Here is a 19,282-nt window from a genome sequence, read left to right as displayed (position 1 = left end):
CCCCATCTCTACTAAAAATACCAAAATTAGGCAGGGCGTGGTGGTTCTTGCCTGTAATCCCAGAACTTTGGGAGGCCAAGCTGGGCGGATCTTCTGAGGTCAGGAGTTCAAGACCAGCCTGGCCAACATGGTGAAACCCCGTCTCTACTAAAAATAAAAAATTAACCAGGCATGGTGGTGCATGCCTGTAATCCCAGCTACTTGGGAGGCTGAGGCAGGAGAATCGCTTGAGCTTGGGAAGCAGAGGTTGCAGTGAACCAAGATCACTCCACTTCACTCCAGGCTGGGTGACAGAGTGAGACTCCGTCTCAAAAAAAAAAAAAAATTAGCCAGCCGTGGTGGTGAGCGTCTGTAATCCCTGCTATTCGGGAGGCTGAGATAGGAGAATTGCTTGAACCTGGGAGGTGGAGGTTGCAGTGAGCCAGGATTGCGGACTGCACTACAGCCTGGGTGACAGAGCGAGACTCCGTCTCCAAAAAAAAAAAAAAAAGAGAGAGAGAATAGGGGAAGACTAAGCAAGAAGGCTGTGTCTCCCTTCCCCACACTGTGTTCCAACCAGACAGCTCCCTTCTGTTTTATATGTTGGGCTAGTATGAAAAACAATTCCGCTAGTAAAAAAAAATTTTTTAGAAGTTTGAAAACTAGTGATTTGACCCAAGTTCCTCATTTTACAGGTGGGGAAACTAAGGCCTAGATAGAGGCAAGTGATATTTGTTTCATGGCAGGGCTGGGCTGAGATCCTGCTTTTCTGGGTCTGTCTTTTTGCTGTTTTGGGTCTGATGCAGTTCTCAGCCCACAGAGTAGAAATCTGTTGCTTCTGGCCTCAGCTGTGCCCCAGCTTACTCAGTGACCTCTTGCAAGTCCTGCCCTCTCTGGTCTCAGTTTCTTCATCTGAACAAGGGGTACCCTGGAACAAGCTGCTCTCTGCAGCATCTGCCACCTGAAACCTTGACCTAAGAGAAAACTACCTGTGGGGTGATCTGGGTTTGCTACAGAAACTAACAGACACTGGCAAGGGGTCAGAGGCATTCAACCCAATTCTACAACACAGGCAGGAAGTCAAAACCAACCTTTCCAACCAGAATCAGCCTGATATGGATAGATGCTGTCCCTTATGGAGGGACGCAGACTTCAGAGCTGTGCCCATGACTGCTGACTGCCACCACCAAGGCCCTCAGGTACACAGCCTGCCTCCTGCAGGATGATGTGGGCAGATTTCAGCCCTAGTTAACAGAAGAGTCCCCCAGGAGGTAGGGGGCCCCCATCACTGGAGACATGCCAGCAGAGCCTCTGGCCACCTAACCAGGAGGTCTTCTGAAATGACTATACGAGGTAAAGAAGTAGGACCAGATGGTCCCAAAGTTCCCTTCTAGCCTGAAAGCTTTTCTTTGTCCCTCGTTAGTGAATCTGTGTTCTGAGCCCTACTCTAAAGTTCAGTGGTCAATACAATAGTCCACCAAGAGACTGGGAATGATTAGAAGTGAAATTGGTCCCTCCTTACCAAGGAGGGGCAGATGATCTCCATTGCACAGGGCAATTAGATTCTGGAGCTGAGGTGGGGACTGCAGGAGGCCACCTAGTCTGGTAGGTTTCAACCCAAGCTGTGTACATTAGAATTCCCTTGGGAGCGTGCAGGAAATACAGATGCCCAGGCCACATTCCAGACCAACTGAAGCTGAATCTCCAGAGTAGGGCCTGTATGTTCATATAAGCTCCACGGGTGATCTGCAGTACAGTGAAGATGGAAGACTGCATGTGTACCTATTTGCAATAAAGATGAAGAGGACAGCAAGCTTCAGACAGGAGCTGCAACTCAACCCAGATCTCTTAAGTCCTGGCTGGTGGCTCCTTAGAAGTCCCGAAGTGTTGTCGCAAGCCCTCCCTCAACATCTCTGGGAGCCGCAGCTGCAGCACGATGGGGGTTCAGTGCCCCCGTTTGCCCCTTACCCAGCTGTGGTTTATTCTGCTTGTATGTCTGCACAGGCCAGATGCTCATGTTCCTTGCCTTATTCTCCATTTACTCAGTCACTGGGGCTCACTCCCGTCTGATGCACTAGCCAAGATTGCCTTAGTGTGCTCCAGAACAGAAGGCCAAATCCCAGGCATTGTCAGGGCAGCAGAGCTCTACAGGATAGGCTTACCTTTCCCACCTGTGTGGCTAGCACTTCACAGTTCACAAATTCCTCCCACCTCCACTCAGAGAAGTGAAGAAACATCATGCCACGGTCACTGACTGCCAAGCGGTAGAGGTGGGGTTGCATCCAGAGAGCTTCCCGGTATGCCTCTGCACAGCGCCATTCCTTGGCCAGCTCCCTCCACCCCAAGGGACCCAGACTGCACACTTAACAAACAGGACACAGGTGTCTTTGAACAAACTTTTTTTTATTATTATTTTTACATCTAGAATAAATTATTTAAATTATTTCACAGCAAGGGAGAGGGATAGGTAATTTTTATCAGATATTTTTTTAAACCATCTGTTTTTTAAATTACGTTTTTGTTTATGTTCTTGAGCTGATGCAGTGGAACTTGCCTAGCACATACAGGTCCCAGCCAGTTGGCAGAGCATGCTCTCATCTCCTTATTCCATACCCTGGGCGTCCCCTTTCTGTTGACTCAGGAACTTTCTGAGAATGAGGACAGCACTAGGAGATGAGCTTTGGCGGGTATCCACCTTAACGCTACAATAATTGTGCTTCCTGGAACAAAACTTGAGATTGTATCATAGAAGGAAACAGGAAGTCAGAAATCAAATCTATGCTTTTAATTGAAACCGTGCCTGAAACAGTTTGAATGATTGTTTTAATGTTGTTTCTGAAATTCCTTGTACCTTTGTGAAAAATAATAATAATAAATAAAAGTGAAAATAAATAGATGTGGAATGTGCAATGGAAATAATGTAACAAAATAATAAACATCTGGCCATTTTACTACAAGGAGCTTTCCTTTTCTTGATTTGTTCCACAAATACCAATTAACTATCTACTGTTGGAGTCAGACACCAAGCTGGAAAACAGGCAGAACAGTCTTTGCCCTCTCCAGTTTTCAGTCATGGCTGCGGGAATGGGGAGGGCCAGGATAGGGAAAGCATAGGCTGTTCTGGAAGGAGAAGCAGGGAAGGCTTCCTGGAGGAAAAGATAGTAAGGTAGAAACCTGCAGAATAAGTTGGAATACTCAGGGCAAAGGGCATTTGGGAAGAGGAATGTTCCAGGCAGGGTAAACTGCACGTCCCCCAGTCTTGAAAAAGCACGGGGTGGAGCATAGGCAGGGCAGGGACCAAGGATCTTAAGAAAGAGCTAAGGGCTTTATAAGCGGAAGTCGAGACTTGAGCCTGGGGGGCAACTGGAATTTGGGGTGGCGGTGTGTGTGTGAAAGTTGTCAGTACCAAAACAGAGTCACTTACATGAAAATCAAACTAAATGGTGCTCCTGTAGTCCCAGCTACTCCAGAGAATGAGATGGGAAGATCACTTGAGCCCAGGAGTTAGAGGCCGCAGTGAGCTATGATCGCACTATTGCACTCCAGCCTGGGCAACAGAGCCAGACCCTGTCTCAAACAAACTAAATGGTGCTGGGAGGCTATGAAGTGTGGGGGCCCTCATCAACGATTTGCCTGGTAACAGGAACTATTATTGCAAGAGATTCCACCAAACTGCAACCTTGCACAAAGAACCACAACCTTGCACAAAAGCCATGATATGAGGACATCTGCCCAGCAACTGCCTGTTCAACTTTTGGACTGAAGTCACCTGTATTAATTCTTGTAACCAAGTATTACTATTTTTAAACGATCTGGCTGGGCGCGGTGGATCATGCCTGTAATCCCAGCACTTTGGGAGGCCGAGGCGGGCAGATCACGGGGTCAGGAGATCGAGACCATCCTGGCTAACACGGTGAAACCCCTTTTCTACTAAAAATACAAAAAATTAGCCGGGCGTGGTGGCGGGCGCCTGTAGTTCCAGCTACTCGGGAGGCTGAGACAGGAGAATGGTGTGAACCCGGGAGGCGGAGCCAGTGAGCAGAGATCGCTCCACTGCACTCCAGTGCACTCCAGCCTGGGCGACAGAGCGAGACTCCGTCTCAAAAAAACAAAAACAAAAAAAAACCCACCAATATATGCAATCCTCCTTGTTTTGCCTTTAAAAGCCTCTGCTTTACTCCGCGCCCCCACCCCTTGGGTGCCATGGCACATTTATTCCCGAATTGCAATCCTTCTGCTCAGTCCGAAATAAACTCAATTGGAGAATCTCTGTGTCCTTATTTGAGGTTGACGAGGTATCTTACTGTTGTGGGAATGATTATCTTTCCCGGGAAAAGGGCAAGAGAGGATCAAGGGAAAGTGAGAGGAGCACCCCCGGAAGGTCACCGCCAACTTTGGTTCCAACATCAGGGCTGCAGTTTTCTGGACGTTACTGGACCAGCGTCATTAAGCAGGAAGCCCACCCTCTCCCAGCTGGCTCATTAGGAGCTTCCCATTTCTGCTAGGGCCACCTCCCGGCCTGGGCGGGCAGAGGGAGCACCCTGCTGGTCGGAGGATGCTCCGAGGCCCGACGCTGCTCCCGGCGGGCTGTCATCCTCCTAGCGGCCGGCCAGCTGGCCTGCCTGGAGCCGCCCCGCCCACGGCCGAGGTTTCGGTTTCCCTTGGGAGCCCCGCCCCGTGCCCCGGGGAGCCGGAGGTGGCGGAGATGAATGGCGGGCGCGGCGGCCGGGAGCCGGACCCCTGGGGGGTCGGAGCTTGTCGAGGGATGCGGCTGGCGCTGCCAGGAGCATGGCGACCGCGTGGCTGAGCTCTTCTGTCGCCGCTGCCGCCGCTGCGTGTGCGCGCTTTGCCCGGTGCTGGGCGCGCACCGCGGCCACCCGGTAGGCCTGGCGCTGGAGGCAGCGGTGCACGTGCAGGTGGGGACGATAGGGACGGGGTTCGCCGCGCGGGAGTTGGGGGAGCCAGCCCAGGCATAACGGCCGAGGAGGGGGCGTGCCTGGCCGTGGCCAGTGGCGGGTTACAACCTGGAAACCAAAGGTGCCCCGAGGGCGTCTAAGCGGTCGACCGAAAGTTCAGAGCGGGAGTCTGAGACCCAAGCAAGGGCAAAGGCGAGCCAAAGCCATCAGTTGAGCTTCAGAAAAGGTGGGTTTAGGAGTGAGAGGTTGGGAGCCCAGGCTGGTACCCAGATGTCCTTGACCGTGTCCACCATGGCCGATCCACCACACTGCCATTGGCCTGGAAGACGGTCTGCCTTTTAGTTAACAGAGGTACAAACTCTCCCTCTTAATAAACAGCCCTGTGTAGCTCAGAAAGCCACACAGACATCTCAGGTTTACTTAATCTGCAGTCCACAGAAAGGGCCTGTGAACTTTGAGCTGAGGACAGCCTGACTGCCCTGGGAGCAGCCTCAGCTGTCACTACCTACCTCCTCTCCCCTCCCTGGCCACACAGACACTCCCATTCCTGCTCATGGCAGCCCTGGGTGAGCCATTATTATTACAGCCATTTTATAGGCCACAAGAGGAAGGATCTGGAGGCAGGGGCAGGCCTTGAACCCAGGACTTCATTAGCCAGATGCCCCCAACAGGGCCATTGTCACCATGGAACCCTCACCCATGCATAATCCTAACAGTGCCCAGGGGCTCTGGGCTCCTGCTCCAGCTTCCCAGCCGACTTGTTCTGTGGCTCCTCTCAAATCCTTATCTCTCTCTGGGTTTCATGAAGCCTGGGTGAGGTAGGCCCTCCTGTCTGACAGATGTTGATCCTACCACTTGTCTCCAGGAAGTCTTCTGTGATGAACTCAGCCCCATCGTGAGCCTTTCTCCGGTACTGCATGACTCCAGACCACCACATTGTGACAACCTTGGAACTCCAAGGTGAAAAGGGGATCATGGGGGAAAATCCAGTGGAGTCGTGGGCTCAAGACCTGTCCCTGTCACCAGACCCTTCCCTTTTTTAACGTATGAAATGGCTGTAATTATAATAATGGCTCCTTGAAAAACTGTTATTCAGAATTAACAAGGCTGCTTTCCACAGATCTGGCTCAAGAGTCTCACCCATCCATTTGTCCATCCCCCTACCCACTACCTACTGTCAACTTGAAGTAATAAGATTCAGAAAATATGATTAAGTACAGAGTTTATCCAAGCCTAAAGCTTGAGGATGGCCAACTAGGACCATAGATTCAAATTTCTGTGACTATCCACTCTGATTAGCAGCAGTGACATATAAGTTTTTAAGGAAAAAAGAAGAAGCAGTTCCTAAATTGTTTACCAAGAATTTACATTAAAATGACATAAGCAGTCAGGCACAGTGGCTCATGCCTGTAATCCCAGCACTTTGGGAGGCTGAGGCAGGAGGATCACATGAGGCCAAGAGTTCGAGACCAGCCTGGCCAACATGGTGAAACCCTGTCTCTACCAAAAAATATGAAAATCGGCCAGGTGTGGTGGTACACATCTGTAATCCCAGCTACTCAGGAGGCTGAGGCATGAGAATCGCTTGAACCCGGGAGATGGAGGTTGCAATGAGCCGAGATCACGCCACTGCACTCCTGCCTGGATGACAGAGTGAGACTCTGTCTTAAATAAATAAATAAGTGAAAAAGAGAATCTCTATGGCAGAACAACACCAAAACTATTCCACTGGAGAGTCAACTAAAAACATCATGAAGAAAATCCCAAGCCTTCTTTAAAAGCCAGGAATTGGCTTCTAAAACTTTTTCTACAACCTTCCTTGTTGTAGCCAGGAAATAATTCAGGATTTAGTCCAAATTGTAGGAAAATAAAAACTCAAAAACAATGGCCAGGGCTGGAATCTAATAACAGGAATAACAGGTGTGCATAACAGGTGTGCTAAGATTTTCTTCTGAAACATAATTTTTCTCTCTCTAGTTCCCTGTTTTTACCAAAAATGAGTCTTGATAGGACAAATTTACTTGCAAAGTAAGTTTTAGTATTACACTTGGCCTGATAATTTGCATTATTGGAACTTTCATAAGGAATTTTGGAATTGACTTTTTTTTTTTTTTTTTGAGACACAGGGTCTCACTCTGTCACCCAGACTAGAGTGCAATGGCATGATCGTGGCTCACTGCAACCTCCACCTCCCAGGCTCAAGCAGTCCTCCTACCTCGGCCTCCCAAGTAGCTGGGACTATAGGCATGCACCACCACACCTGGCTAATTTTTTTTTTTTTGTATTTTTTTGTAGAGACGGGGTTTCACCATGTTGTCCAGGCTGGTCTAGAATTCCTGGGCTCAAGTGATCCTCTTGCCTCAGCCTCCCAAAGTGCTGGGATTATAGGCGTGAGACACCACGCCTGGCCTGGATTTGACTTTTAAAAGCCTCACAGCTAAAAAGCCAAACCAAGGATTCACCATCAGACTATGCCTGTGATACCCATACACATTGGGTGAATTCTTCTCTTCTCAAGGTCCCAAAATATCTTGAGGTTCCTAGACCTGTCAGAAAGTGACATTCTTTACTTACCACAAGGTCGGGAACCTTGTAAGGGAACTGTGTAGACAAGGACCAAGCCAGTCCAGTCTTTCCAAGGATCTTTTTTTTTTTTTTGAGACAGGGTCTCACTCTGTTGCCCAGGCTGGAGTGCGGTGGTGCAATTTTGGCTCACTGCAGCCTCCGCCTCCCAGGTTCAAGTGATTCTCCCACATCAGCTTCCTGAGTAGCTGGAACTACAGGTGTACACCACCACTCCTGGCTAATTTTTGTATTTGTTGGTAGAGATATGGCTTCACCATGTTGGCCAGGGTGGTCTTGAGCACTCTGACCTCAAGTGAACTGCCCACCTCAGTGTCCCAAAGTGCTGGGCCCCCTTTTATTGTATTTTATTTTATTCTTGTTAACATTTTTTAATAGAGGCGGGATCTCACTATGTTGCCCAGGCTGATTTCAAACTCCTGGACTCAAGTGATCCACCTACCTCAGCCTCCCAAAGTGCTGGGATTACAGACCTGAGCCACCAAGCCTGGCCCCCAAGGGTCTTTTTATGGGCTCTGTAAACTTGACTTCAGTTCCTGAAAGCAGTCTGGTCATATATGAAGATATATCATTTCAGTCAAAGCCTTGATAAAATTACCAGTGTCTCCAATGTGGTCTGTTATGAAAGAAAACATATTCTTATTGAACTTATGCAAATAACTATATTGTCATAAAATAAGAATACTCACAAATAGCCAGGTGCGGTGGCTCACGCCTGTAAACCCAGCACTTTGGGAGGCTGTGGTGTGCGGATCAGTTGAGGTCAGGAGTTGGAGATCAGCCTGGCCAATGGTGAAACCCCGTCTTTACTAAAAATACAAAAATTATGCTGGGCGCAGTGGCTCACACCTGTAATCCCAAAACTTTGGGAGGCCAAAGTGGGTGGATCACGAGGTCAGGAGTTCGAGACCAGTATGACCAACATTGTGAAACCTATCTCTACTAACAATGCAAAAATTAGCTGGGCATGGTGGTGGGCACCTGTAATCCCAGCTACTCGGGAGGCTGAGGCAGGAGAATTGCTTGAACCCCAGGAGGCAGAGGTTGCAGTGAGCCAAGATTGTGCCACTGCACTCCAGCCTGGGTAACAGAGCAAGACTCCGCCTCAAAAAGAAAAAAAGAAAAATTAGCCAAGCATGGTGGCATGTACCTGTGGTCCCAGCTACTCGGGAGGCTGAGGCAGGAGAATCGCTTGAACCTGGGAGGTGGAGGTTGCAGTGAGCCGAGATCATGCCACTGCACTCCAGCCTGGGTGACAGAGCAAGACTCTGTCTAAAAAAAAAATAAATTAATTTTAAAAATGAAAATAAAAAAATATACAAATAGTTTGCAAATTTTGGTGAAATCAGGTAGAGAGAAAGACAAATGTTTCAATTTTGCTCACAAAAGTATACTTTATCCAGTTGCTGTGACAAAAGAAAAAATTTTCTTGACTGAAAAACAATATGAAAAGAATCAGCAATGTTTCAAATTTTTAAAATCATAAAAATCACTTTTATCCTCTATCAGTTTAGTCACATGTAAATAATTCTTGCTCTGCTTGATGTTGGGTTAGCAGTCTTCATGAATGCCTCAGGTTTTTATTGGAGTTCTGGAAGCTTTTGCTTAATCCAATGGTATGATCTCTGAAGTTACCAGAAACCTGTATTCAAGAGTACTTGTCAGGGTTTTTTCCAAAAATTTCCTTAAAGAAGAAGCAAATTTTGTAGCTGATTATAAATGACTTTTTTTAAAAGAATCAAAGTAAAATAAAAATTGTCGGCCGGGTGCGGTGGCTCACGCCTGTAATCCCAGCACTTTGGGAGGCTGAGGTGGGCAGATCACAAGGTCAGGAGATCGAGACCATGGTGAAACCCTGTCTCTACTAAAAATACAAAAAAATTAGCCAGGCGTGGTGGTGGGCACCTGTAGTCCCAGCTACTTGGGAGGCTGAGGCAGGAGAATGGCATGAACCCGGGAGGTGGAGCTTGCAGTGAGCCAAGATTGTGCCACTGCGCTCCAGCCTGGGTGACAGAACGAGACTCTTGTCTCAAAAAAAAAAAAAAGAATTGTCTGTGGATGATAAAAGGCTTAGAATAGCCACGCTCAAAGACGAAATTGACTAGGATATGTGGTTATTTGTGTGGCGTACACCAGTTTATCATAATAATTACGATAATGATATACTGATAACATATACCAAGACATATCAGAGTTTTAGGAATCTCATACAATTTTGGAACACATTAATAATACACTTTTATAAATATAACTCAAAGAAAGTTAAACATCATTTCTTATTTGACAGTATTTCCCATATGACTTTGACATCCCAAATAAGCCTAATGTGTCTCTTTTGGACTTCCAGGGGTCCTGGTTATGCCCAAGTTAGCTTGGGTCAAAAAGACTTAATTTTTGAATATGAAATTTAATTTTGGGAAGTATCTCAAATATTAAAGGTTTAAAACACTTGATATAAAAATAAGAAAGGTTTAAAACACATGATCAAAATAGAATCACAGGTCACTACAAAATAATGGTAATTAATTTAGCCAAAATGATTATTCAAAGATTTCAAAAAGCAAAAACCACTCTGATAGAGGAGATTCAGTTCTCAATCAAGAGACCTAATAAAGACAGCATGGCACAAACTCTCCCCAGTTACCTTTTCTCTGCCATTTATGCAAAAGTAAATACATCTTTTACCGTCTCTTACTAATTCTACATTACATTTTTATTCAAAGGAGAAAAACAAGTTTTACTTTTAGGCCAGGCACAGTGGCTCATGCCTGTAATCCTAGCCCTTTGGGAGGCCAAGGCAGGCAGATCACTTGAGCTCAGGAGTTCAAAACCAGCCTGAGCAACATGGTGAAACCCTGTCTCTACAAAAGATACAAAAATTAGCTGCGTGTGGTGGTGTGTGCCTATAGTCCCAGCTACTTGGGGGGCAGAGGCAGGAGGATTGCTTGAGCCTGAGAAGTCAAGGCTGCAATGAGCCAGGATTGCACCACTGAACTTCATCTTGGGTGACAAAGTGAGACCCTGTCTCAAAAAAAGAAAAAAATTACTTAGGTGTTAGTATATTGTCTATCATCCAATCTCAGTCAGCTTTGACTACACAAGACAAGATTTCCATAAACCTTCGATAATCTCTCACCATTTTCTATTAAAGAGCAGATCAATGCTCTGATAAAACCCAGTTGTTACAACACAGGAGCCCAGACTCTGGCCTTACATAAGTGTGCTTTTGATATTAATACTAAAGTTTTAGAAAAACTTATAAAAAATTTCCTTCTAATTTTTTTTTTTTTTTTTTTTTTGGCGATGGAGTTTCGCTCTTGTTGCTCAGGCTGGAGTGCAGTGGCATGAACTGTCTCATTGCAACCTCCACCTCCCAGGTACAAGCAAGTCTCCTGCCTTAGCCTCCCAAGTAGCTGGGACTACAGGTGCACAACACCACGCCCAGCTAATTTTTATATTTTTAGTAGAGACAGGGTTTCACCATGTTGGCCAGGCTGGTCTCAAACTCCTGACCTCAGGTGATCCACCTGCCTCAGCCTCCTAAAGTGGTGGGATTACAGCCATGAGCCACCGCACCTGGCCATTTCCTTCTGATTTTTTTTTTTTTTTTTTTTTTGAGATGGACTCTTGCTGTGTCACTCAGGCTGGAGTGCAATGGCGCGATCTCTGCTCACTGCAACCTCCACCTCCCAGATTCAAGTGATTCTCCTGACTCAGCCTCCTGAGTAGCTGTGATTACAGGCACGCACCACCACACCTGGTTAATTTTTGTATTTTTAGTAGAGACGGGGTTTCTCCGTGTTGGTCAGGCTGGTCTCAAACTCCTGACTTCGTGATCTGCCTGCCTCGGCCTCCCAAAGTTCTGAGATTACAGGCAGGAGCCACCACACCCGGCCATTTCCTTCTCATTTTAATTCCTTCTCATTTTAATTTAATTTTAATTTGATCACATACAAAATGTCTTTTGTGAGATTAATCTTCCACAGACCTTCTAGAATTTGCTTAAATCTTCAGTTTTGTCCTATACTTCCTTTTTATTTTGTCATTCTGCCTTAGGACAAAAATTTACTTCCCTTTTCCCATTATCATTTTGACTACACAAAGTTCTCTTTCATGCAAAAGAAAAATTACTCTCTTTCAACAGTCTTTACCAAAAACACATCTGACTTTCTTTATACACTCTGTAAATAGAATTATTTCTTTTATATCAAGTAGTTTTAATCACATATGTTAACTACAATTTTCACTCTTAGTAACCCAGATTTCCAGTGAAAAACCTAGGAAGTAAGTAATTTTTAGCTGTTTTCTACCAGCATTTGTAGATGAAAATAATTTCATAATTTCTAGAAAGATGGCGCCTCAATTTTTTTTGTTAACAGATCGAAATATATTTAGCTTTTCTATACCATATAAATGATTCAGACATTTTATAATGACCTATTACTTCATTTAACATAACATGATATTAAGTTACTGAAAACAATTTTTGTTTGTTTGTTTGTTTGTTTTTGAGACGGAGTTTCACTCTTGTTGCCCTGGTTGGAGTGCAATGGTGCGATCTTGGCTCACTGCAACCTCCGCCTCCTGGGTTCAAGTAATTCTCCTGCCTCAGCCTCCTGAGTAGCTGGGATTACAGGCATGTGCCACCATGCCTGGCTAATTTTGTATTTGTAGTAGAGATGGGGTTTCTCCATGTTGGTCAGGCTGGTCTTGAACCCCCAACCTCAGGTGATCTGCCTGCCTCGGCCTCCCAAAGTGCTGGGATTACAGGCATTAGCCACCATGCCCAGCCTGAAAACAATTTTTAAAACTATGAAATGTTCATTTATAAACTTTTATCCCATTTACATTTATTTAATTTTTTCATTCTTAACAATTTTGCCTGAATAGTTCATTAAACAAAGCTAACCACCATCAATTTATTTCTTTGCTAATATTTTCTATAGCCTGTGAATGTCATCCTCCCAAGCAGCTGGAACTTCAGGCATTCTCCATGAAGTTCAGGCGTTCTCTGGCATGCCCAGCCAGGTTTTTTGTTTTGTTTTGTTTGTTGTTTTTTGGTAGAGATGGGGTCTTGCTATGTTGCCCAGGCTAGTTTCAAACTCCTGGCCTTAAGTGATCCTCCCACCTCAGCCTCCTGAGTAGCTGGGATTACAGGTGCAAGCCACCATGCTCAGCTCTTGAATTTCATTACGTAAGGTTGACACTATGAATATTCATTTTGCATCCACATACCCACTTTCCTATCCATTCACCCATTATTCATTCATCCATTCATCATTCACCAAACATCTATTCAGCATATATTTTGGGCCATGAGTCAAAGAATAGATCAGATCCTTCCCTGACCTGGAAGAATTCCCTGGCTGGTTTGGGGGAGACGCTGGCAGCTCCTGATAATTGGGTTTTTTTTTTGTTTTTTTTTTTTTTTTTTGGAGACGGGGTCTCACTCTGTTGCCCAGGCTGGAGTGCAGTGGTGTAGTGGCATGATCATAGCTCACTGCAACCTCCTGGGCTTAGGTGACCGGCCCCTGACCTCAGCCTCCCAAGGCTACAGGTGCATGCCACCACGCCCAGCTAATTTTACTTTATTTTATTTTTATTTATTTTATTTTATTTTATTTTTTGTGGTAGAGGCAGAGTCTCACTATGTTGCCCAGGCTGGTCTCGAACTCCTCGGGCTCAAGTGATCCTCCTACCTCAGCCTCCCAAAGTGTTGGGATTACAGACATGAGCCACCAAGCCTGACCAGCCCCTGATAATTCTGTTCAATTCAGCAAACACTTCTGGGTCACACCCTGGCCCCTGTGGGGAGTGGGAATGAAGCGAGCCTGCCCTCAAGAAGCTCCTAGTCAATGGGGCAGCCAGATCTGGGTCCAGCAGCTGAGTGTAAGGCCAGCTGTAAGAAAGGCTAAGATGGAGATGAGATCACACCCTTGGAGAAGGGGAGTGCAGAGCAGACTTTGGGGAAAACAGCAATTTCAAAAAGCAGAGATATGGAAGGTGGAAAGATCAGGAAGCATGAACCCCACCAACTTCTCACGTAGTCCAGGGCCAGAGGGTAACAGACTCCCTGGAATGTATGTTTCATGAGGGCAACACCTGGAACAGGGCCCAGCACATAATAGGTGCTCAGTTAATAATAAGTAGATGCTCTTTCCCAGACCCCAAGCTGTTTGCCTTAAAGTCCTACTTGAAAGGCTGGAAAAGCAAGTCACAAGCAAGACTTGTCCTAGATAAAGTAAAGTGTGAGGAAGGGGTGCAAATCAAGATTTGAGGCATACCTGATGCGGACCTCCGAGGATCAGAGAGGTCCTAGTCCCAGCTCATCCACCAACTTGCCATATGACTTTGGGCAAGTTACCTCACCTTCAGATACCTCCACTGGAAAAGAATACAAGGGTAAGAGGAGGTGACCCCTGCGGGGGACTGTTATTTGGAAAGTGACAGTATTATGACTTTTTTCCTAACTCCCTCCTGTACAGAAACTCAGCCAAGAATGTTTAAAGCAGCTGGCAATCAAGAAGCAGCAGCACGTTGACAACATAACCCAGATAGAAGATGCCACCGAGAAGCTCAAGGCAAGTGGACATTTCTTCCTCATACCCATGGAAAGACCCACATTTCCCCCCAGACAGAGGGGACCCCCAATACGGAGCCAATGAAAATAAAAACCAACAGCGAAGGGGCAGATGATGAGGCCTGGAGCTTCTATAATTCAGGGTTCTTTAGAAAAAGAACACAAAATTACAGACAAAATTAGGTGCGAGACCATGAAGGGGCTCTGCAACTGAGGGGCCCTGAGCTCCGGTTTCCTTTGCTTTGTGGCAAATCTCTGGTTCCTTAGTGTCATCTGCCACTCTGTTGGAGGAATTAGCCCATTATCCCAAATTTCCTTAAACAAAGCAAAACATAGCTTAAGGAATATGCAGATATCTCTTTAATTCCACTGCCATGCTGAAAGAAAGCAAGTAGGGTATAGATCTGTTCCACAGATAGGTACTTTCTTCACTCTCCTTTCATAATGATGTTTGAATGGATTCTCTGTGGATTTTGAATAGGAACTTGAGGCTGACGTTGTTCTAAGTAACCATTTTGACATGACAAAGTTGTTGTGTTTTTAGGGCCTCAGGAGCTGGTCATTTCCCCTTGCGTCCTCCGTTGCTCCCTCTCCCTTAAAGTCATCCTCTGTTGCTCCCTCATCCCCCTTTCATCCTCTGTTGCTCCCTCCCTCTTTCATCCTCCGTTGCTCCCTCCTCGCAGTGAGGGCTGGGGTGGGAGGCCCTCCTGGGGCCTGCCCCACTGAGAGCTGGAAGAACCCCTGCTCTGCACTTTGGGAGGCCAAGGCTGGAGGATCACTTGAGCCCAGGAGTTCGAGACTAGCCTAGGCAAGATAGTGAGACTCCCATCTCTACTAAAAATAAATAAAATAAAATAGTCAGGTATGATGGTGCACGCCTGCAGTCCCAGCTGTTTGAGAGCCTGAGGTGGGAAGATCGCTTGAGCCCTGAAGCTTGAGACTGCAGTGACCTAGGATCACGTCACTGCTCTCCAGCCTGGGCAACAGAGCAAAACCCTATCAAAAAAAAAAAAAAAAAAAAAAGGAACCCCTGACTGATTCACACAAGAGGAAGAGTGGCTCTGACCATGGGAGAAGCTGGCACCCAGTTTCTCCTGTGACCAGGCCAGGCCGCAGAATTGGCTTCCACATTTGCCTAAAGTCCATTCTCCGTCAGGTGTCTTCATGACAGTTTGCCGGTACCCTGAAGACGTTTGTAGTTCACACCTGTGGCCCCAGCTTAATAGTGTCTCTCATGTCTTCACGAGCAGAACTCTGGGCTAGGAGATAAGCAGTACCAAAGGATTTAGAAAGTGAAAGCTGTCACGTTGGAAGGGCCGTGGGGAGGCCTGAAGATCAGGCTCCCTGTCTGCAAATGCCTGAGCAGATATGGTTTGAGGGCCCCCAAGAATTAGGACCCATGTGGAGGGTCTAGGCTTCCCCAGGCCACACTGGAAGAATTGTCTTGGGCCACACGTAAAATACATTAACACACTAACACTAACAATAGCTGATGAGCTAAAAAAAAAAAAAAATCCCCAAAAAACTCATGATGTTTTAAGAAAGTTTACAAATTTGTGTTGTGCCACATTCAAAGCTGTGCTGGGCCACATGCGGCCCACAGGCTGCAGGTTGGATAAGCTTGGCCTGAGGGATGGCCTGGGGTAGGTTTCAGCTTAATCTAAGGCATGGTTGTCTTTCTCTTGACCCTTTCCCCAACTAACTTTTTAACTTTGTAGAGGAAGTTGCAAAAATAGTAGAGTTTTGTGTACCTTGACCTAGTTTGCCCCAAGGGTTACTTGTTACATAACTATAGCACACTATCCAAAAAAAAAAAAATGGGTGGTATGTGTGTATAGTTTTATGTCAACTTATCACATGTACAGATTTGCATAACCACCGCTGCAATCAAAATGCAGGCTATTCCATCACTGCCAAGTTCTACCTTCTTCTAGGCCAAGCGAGGTTGCTCACGCCTGTAATCCCGGCACTTTGGTAGGCTGAGGCAGCCAGATCATTTGAGGTCAGGAGTTCGAGACCAGCCTGGCCATCATGATGAAACCCCATCTCTACTAAAAAAAATACCAAAAAAAGCCAGGAATGGTGGTGCCTATAATCCAAGCTACTCAGAAGGCTGAGGTGGGAGGATGGCTTGAACCCAGGAGGTGGAGGTTGCAGTGAGCCAAGATCATGCCTCTGTACTCCAGCCTGGATGACAGAGTGAGACTCCATCTTAAAAAAAAAAAAAATCTACCTACACCTTTATGGTCACCTCCCTACCCACCATCTCCCCCCCACCAATCCCTAACTCCTGGCATCATTAATTTGTTTGATAATTGTGGCATTTGAAAATGTCATAAAAATGGAAAATGACCTTTTGAGGTATTTTTCACTCAGCATAATGCCCTTGGGATCCACCCAAGTTGTTGCGAGAACCACTAGTTCATCCCATGTATTGCTGAGTAGTAATATTCCACTAATCCGATAGTATGCATGTACCATAGAGGTTTTTTTAAACCATTTGCCTATTGCAGGCCGTTTGGTACAGTCTAGGGCTATTGCAAATAAAGCTTCTTTGAACAGTTGTGTCCAGGTTTCTGTGTGGACATAAGTTTTCATTTCTCTGTGTTAGATGCCCAGGAATGCTATTGCTGGGTCATATGGCACTTGCCTGTTTTGTTTTTTAAGATACTGCCAAACGCTTTTCCAGAGTGGTTGTGCCATTTTACATTCCCACCAGCAATGCATGAGAGAGTGTTTTTCTGCATCTTTGACAACGTTTGGTGTTGTCCCAAGTTTTTATCTTAACTTGCATAACCTGTGTGTAGTGATACCTTATCATGGTTTTAATTTGCATTCCCCCAGTAGCTAGTGATGTTGAGTATCTATTCATGTGCTTGTTTACCATCTCTACAAAAAACTAAAAAATCATCCAGGTATGGTGGCACATGCCTTTAGTCCCAGCTACTCAGGAGGCTGAGGTGGGAGGATCGCTTGAGCCCAGAAGGTTGAAGTTGCAGTAAGCAATGACCATACCCACTACACTCCAGCCTGGGTGACAGAGCGAGACCATGTCTCAAAAAAGAAAAGAAAAAGAGTTTGTTGGGATTTTGATAGGAATTGTGTTAAACCTGTTTATCAATTTGGGGAGAATTGACATTTTTACTATGTATTCTTCCAATCCATGAACATGGTATATCTTTCCATTTATTTAGATCTCTGTTTTCTTTCATCAGCATTTTGTAATTTTCAGCATACAAATTCTGTATGTTTTGTTAGACTAATACCTAAGTGGCCTTCATAAGGTAATAAGAAAAATGGAATTAATAGTCAGCATTTTAAACCTGAGACATATTTGTATAAAAATTTATATTTAGGAAATTGGAAAGATATTGCCACCCTGTGCTTGCACTCTCATGTGGGGGCAGATGGAGCTGAGCAATGGCTACTCCCATGGCATGGGATCTCCCAGCTCCACCCTGCCCACTTCCTTCAGTGTTAACAACCTGGCTCCTGTGAACATTTATATTTCAATTCCTAATCAAGAAACAGATTTTTAAGAATTCATCCATAATCCTGCATCCTGCCACTTCAGGCCAACTATTATTCACATTTTGAGATTTTTTTTCCTGTATATGCTTATGCTTTTAATGTAGCTTGAGTTATATTGTACATACAATTCTAATATATCCCCAGTCTGGAGGTGAGGCATGGTGGTTCATTTTCTTGTGTGGTTTGTCACGTGTATTATCGTCTTGTCTCCAGTAGGTATTTACCATAGATGTCCAATACACCGTGGATTGTGAGTGTGCCCCTTCAGAGCACTGTGACCTGAGCATCTTCAGGAGATGCTATGAGTTTCAGTAGCTCCAGACTCATTTTCATATTATTTTTCAGTTTTGAGTTTCCATGAATTTGGACTCCAACCCTGCTTAATGCAAAACTGTTGTTTTATTTGTTTTGCTGGTGATTTTCTTTTCACCTGTGACCCTGGATGGATGACTAGATTCCTCTTCTTTTCCCTGGGCCAGCGGGTGGAGTTTTTCTGGTGCTAGTTGATGGATGGAGCAGCTCTTTTTGGATCTGACTTGATGCATGTCACTCCTTTCCACTCTCAGCTGGAATGTGGCCAGGTACCCTGTGCTCCCCCTGGATGGCCAGGCCCCATTGTGGTGTGGCTTTCATCTGCATGCATGCACCTCTGGCTCCACTCCTTCCAGGTCACTTAGCTTCAGCTCCTGCCAGGTCACTCACACTGTGTTTCCTCTTTGGTTTTGGCATCAGTGAATTTGTTTGTTTATTTGTTGTTTGTTTGTTTTTTGAGACGGAGTCTTGATCTGTTGCCAAGGCTAGAGCACAGTGGCGTGATCTCAGCTCACTGCAACCTCCGCCTCCTGGGTTCAAGCAATTCTCCTGCCTCAGCCTCCTGAATTTCTGGGACTGCAGGTGCCCACTACCATACCCAGCTAATTTTTGTATTTTTAGTAGGGATCGGGTTTCACTATGTTGGCCAGGCTGGTCTCGAACTCCTGACGTCAAGTGATCCTGAAAATGCAGTCTGCGGGGTTCAGCCCCTCTGTCCTACAGAGCAGAGCCGGGGATGGGCAGGAAATGGGCCTGAGACCCAAGGGCCCAGCCTGGCACCAGACCCAGAACCCTTGCGGGTGGAATAAAGAGCCTCAGTCGCTGGCTCCGTGCCTTTCTCTGTGACCCACAGGAGCTGTAGGGACTGAGCCATGGCTTGGGATCAAGGGACCAGTGGGGGGACATGAACCAGCCTTTGCCAGACTGGGAACGAAAAGATGGGGACTCTGCCAGGCCATGCTGCTGACAATGCCACTGGTGTCCATTGCCCCTGCTGGGCATGGCCACTCCTGCCTCTTCCTGCCTGCCATTGCCACCATAGCAGAGTCTAAAGAGTCCCCATGCTAACATGGTCTGGGCAAGGTTGGACAGCATGCCTCCTTTCCCTGGTGGTGCATCCCATGAGAGGCATCCATGGGAGGGTTGTTGGAAGTCATATTGAGTTTCCAGCAAAACAGCACCCTCCTTTCATCTCCTCACTCTCCACAGGACCCAGGGGTGGATTCACACAACAGCCCACACTCTGAGTGCAAAATCCCCCGGCCTTCCCTGACCAGGGCTTCATGGCTGTTCAGCTTCTTTCTCTTCCACAGTCCTTAGACCCTGCTCAGCTAGACTCTGTTAGGCCCTCACCCAGCCACCAGCTCTCTTCAAAGCCCAG

At 46.2% G+C, this 19,282-nt stretch overlaps 1 protein-coding gene across 6 annotated transcripts in view; it reads left to right on the top strand.

The window, feature by feature from the left end:
* Positions 1 to 4,562: 4,562 nt before the first annotated feature.
* TRIM14 (tripartite motif containing 14) overlaps positions 4,563 to 19,282 on the top strand; it is a 58,020-nt gene continuing 43,300 nt past the window's right edge. For 4 of the 6 annotated variants that reach the window (XM_054520346.2, XM_054520347.2, XM_054520345.2 and 1 more), the window contains exons 1-2: positions 4,630 to 4,895; positions 13,964 to 14,059. In XM_054520346.2, coding sequence (XP_054376321.2) covers positions 4,689 to 4,895; positions 13,964 to 14,059 — 303 coding nt within the window. In that variant the 5' untranslated portion in view covers positions 4,630 to 4,688. Of the gene's footprint in view, positions 4,896 to 13,613; positions 13,881 to 13,963; positions 14,060 to 19,282 lie in introns of those variants that run through there. The other 2 variants (XM_002820021.6, XM_054520349.2) reach the window with 2 other exon arrangements.

This window comes from Pongo abelii, chromosome 13 (assembly GCF_028885655.2).
Source record: "Pongo abelii isolate AG06213 chromosome 13, NHGRI_mPonAbe1-v2.0_pri, whole genome shotgun sequence".
In the NCBI taxonomy this organism is placed as follows: Eukaryota; Metazoa; Chordata; class Mammalia; order Primates; family Hominidae; genus Pongo; species Pongo abelii.
This window is presented reverse-complemented; position numbering and strand designations above follow the sequence as displayed.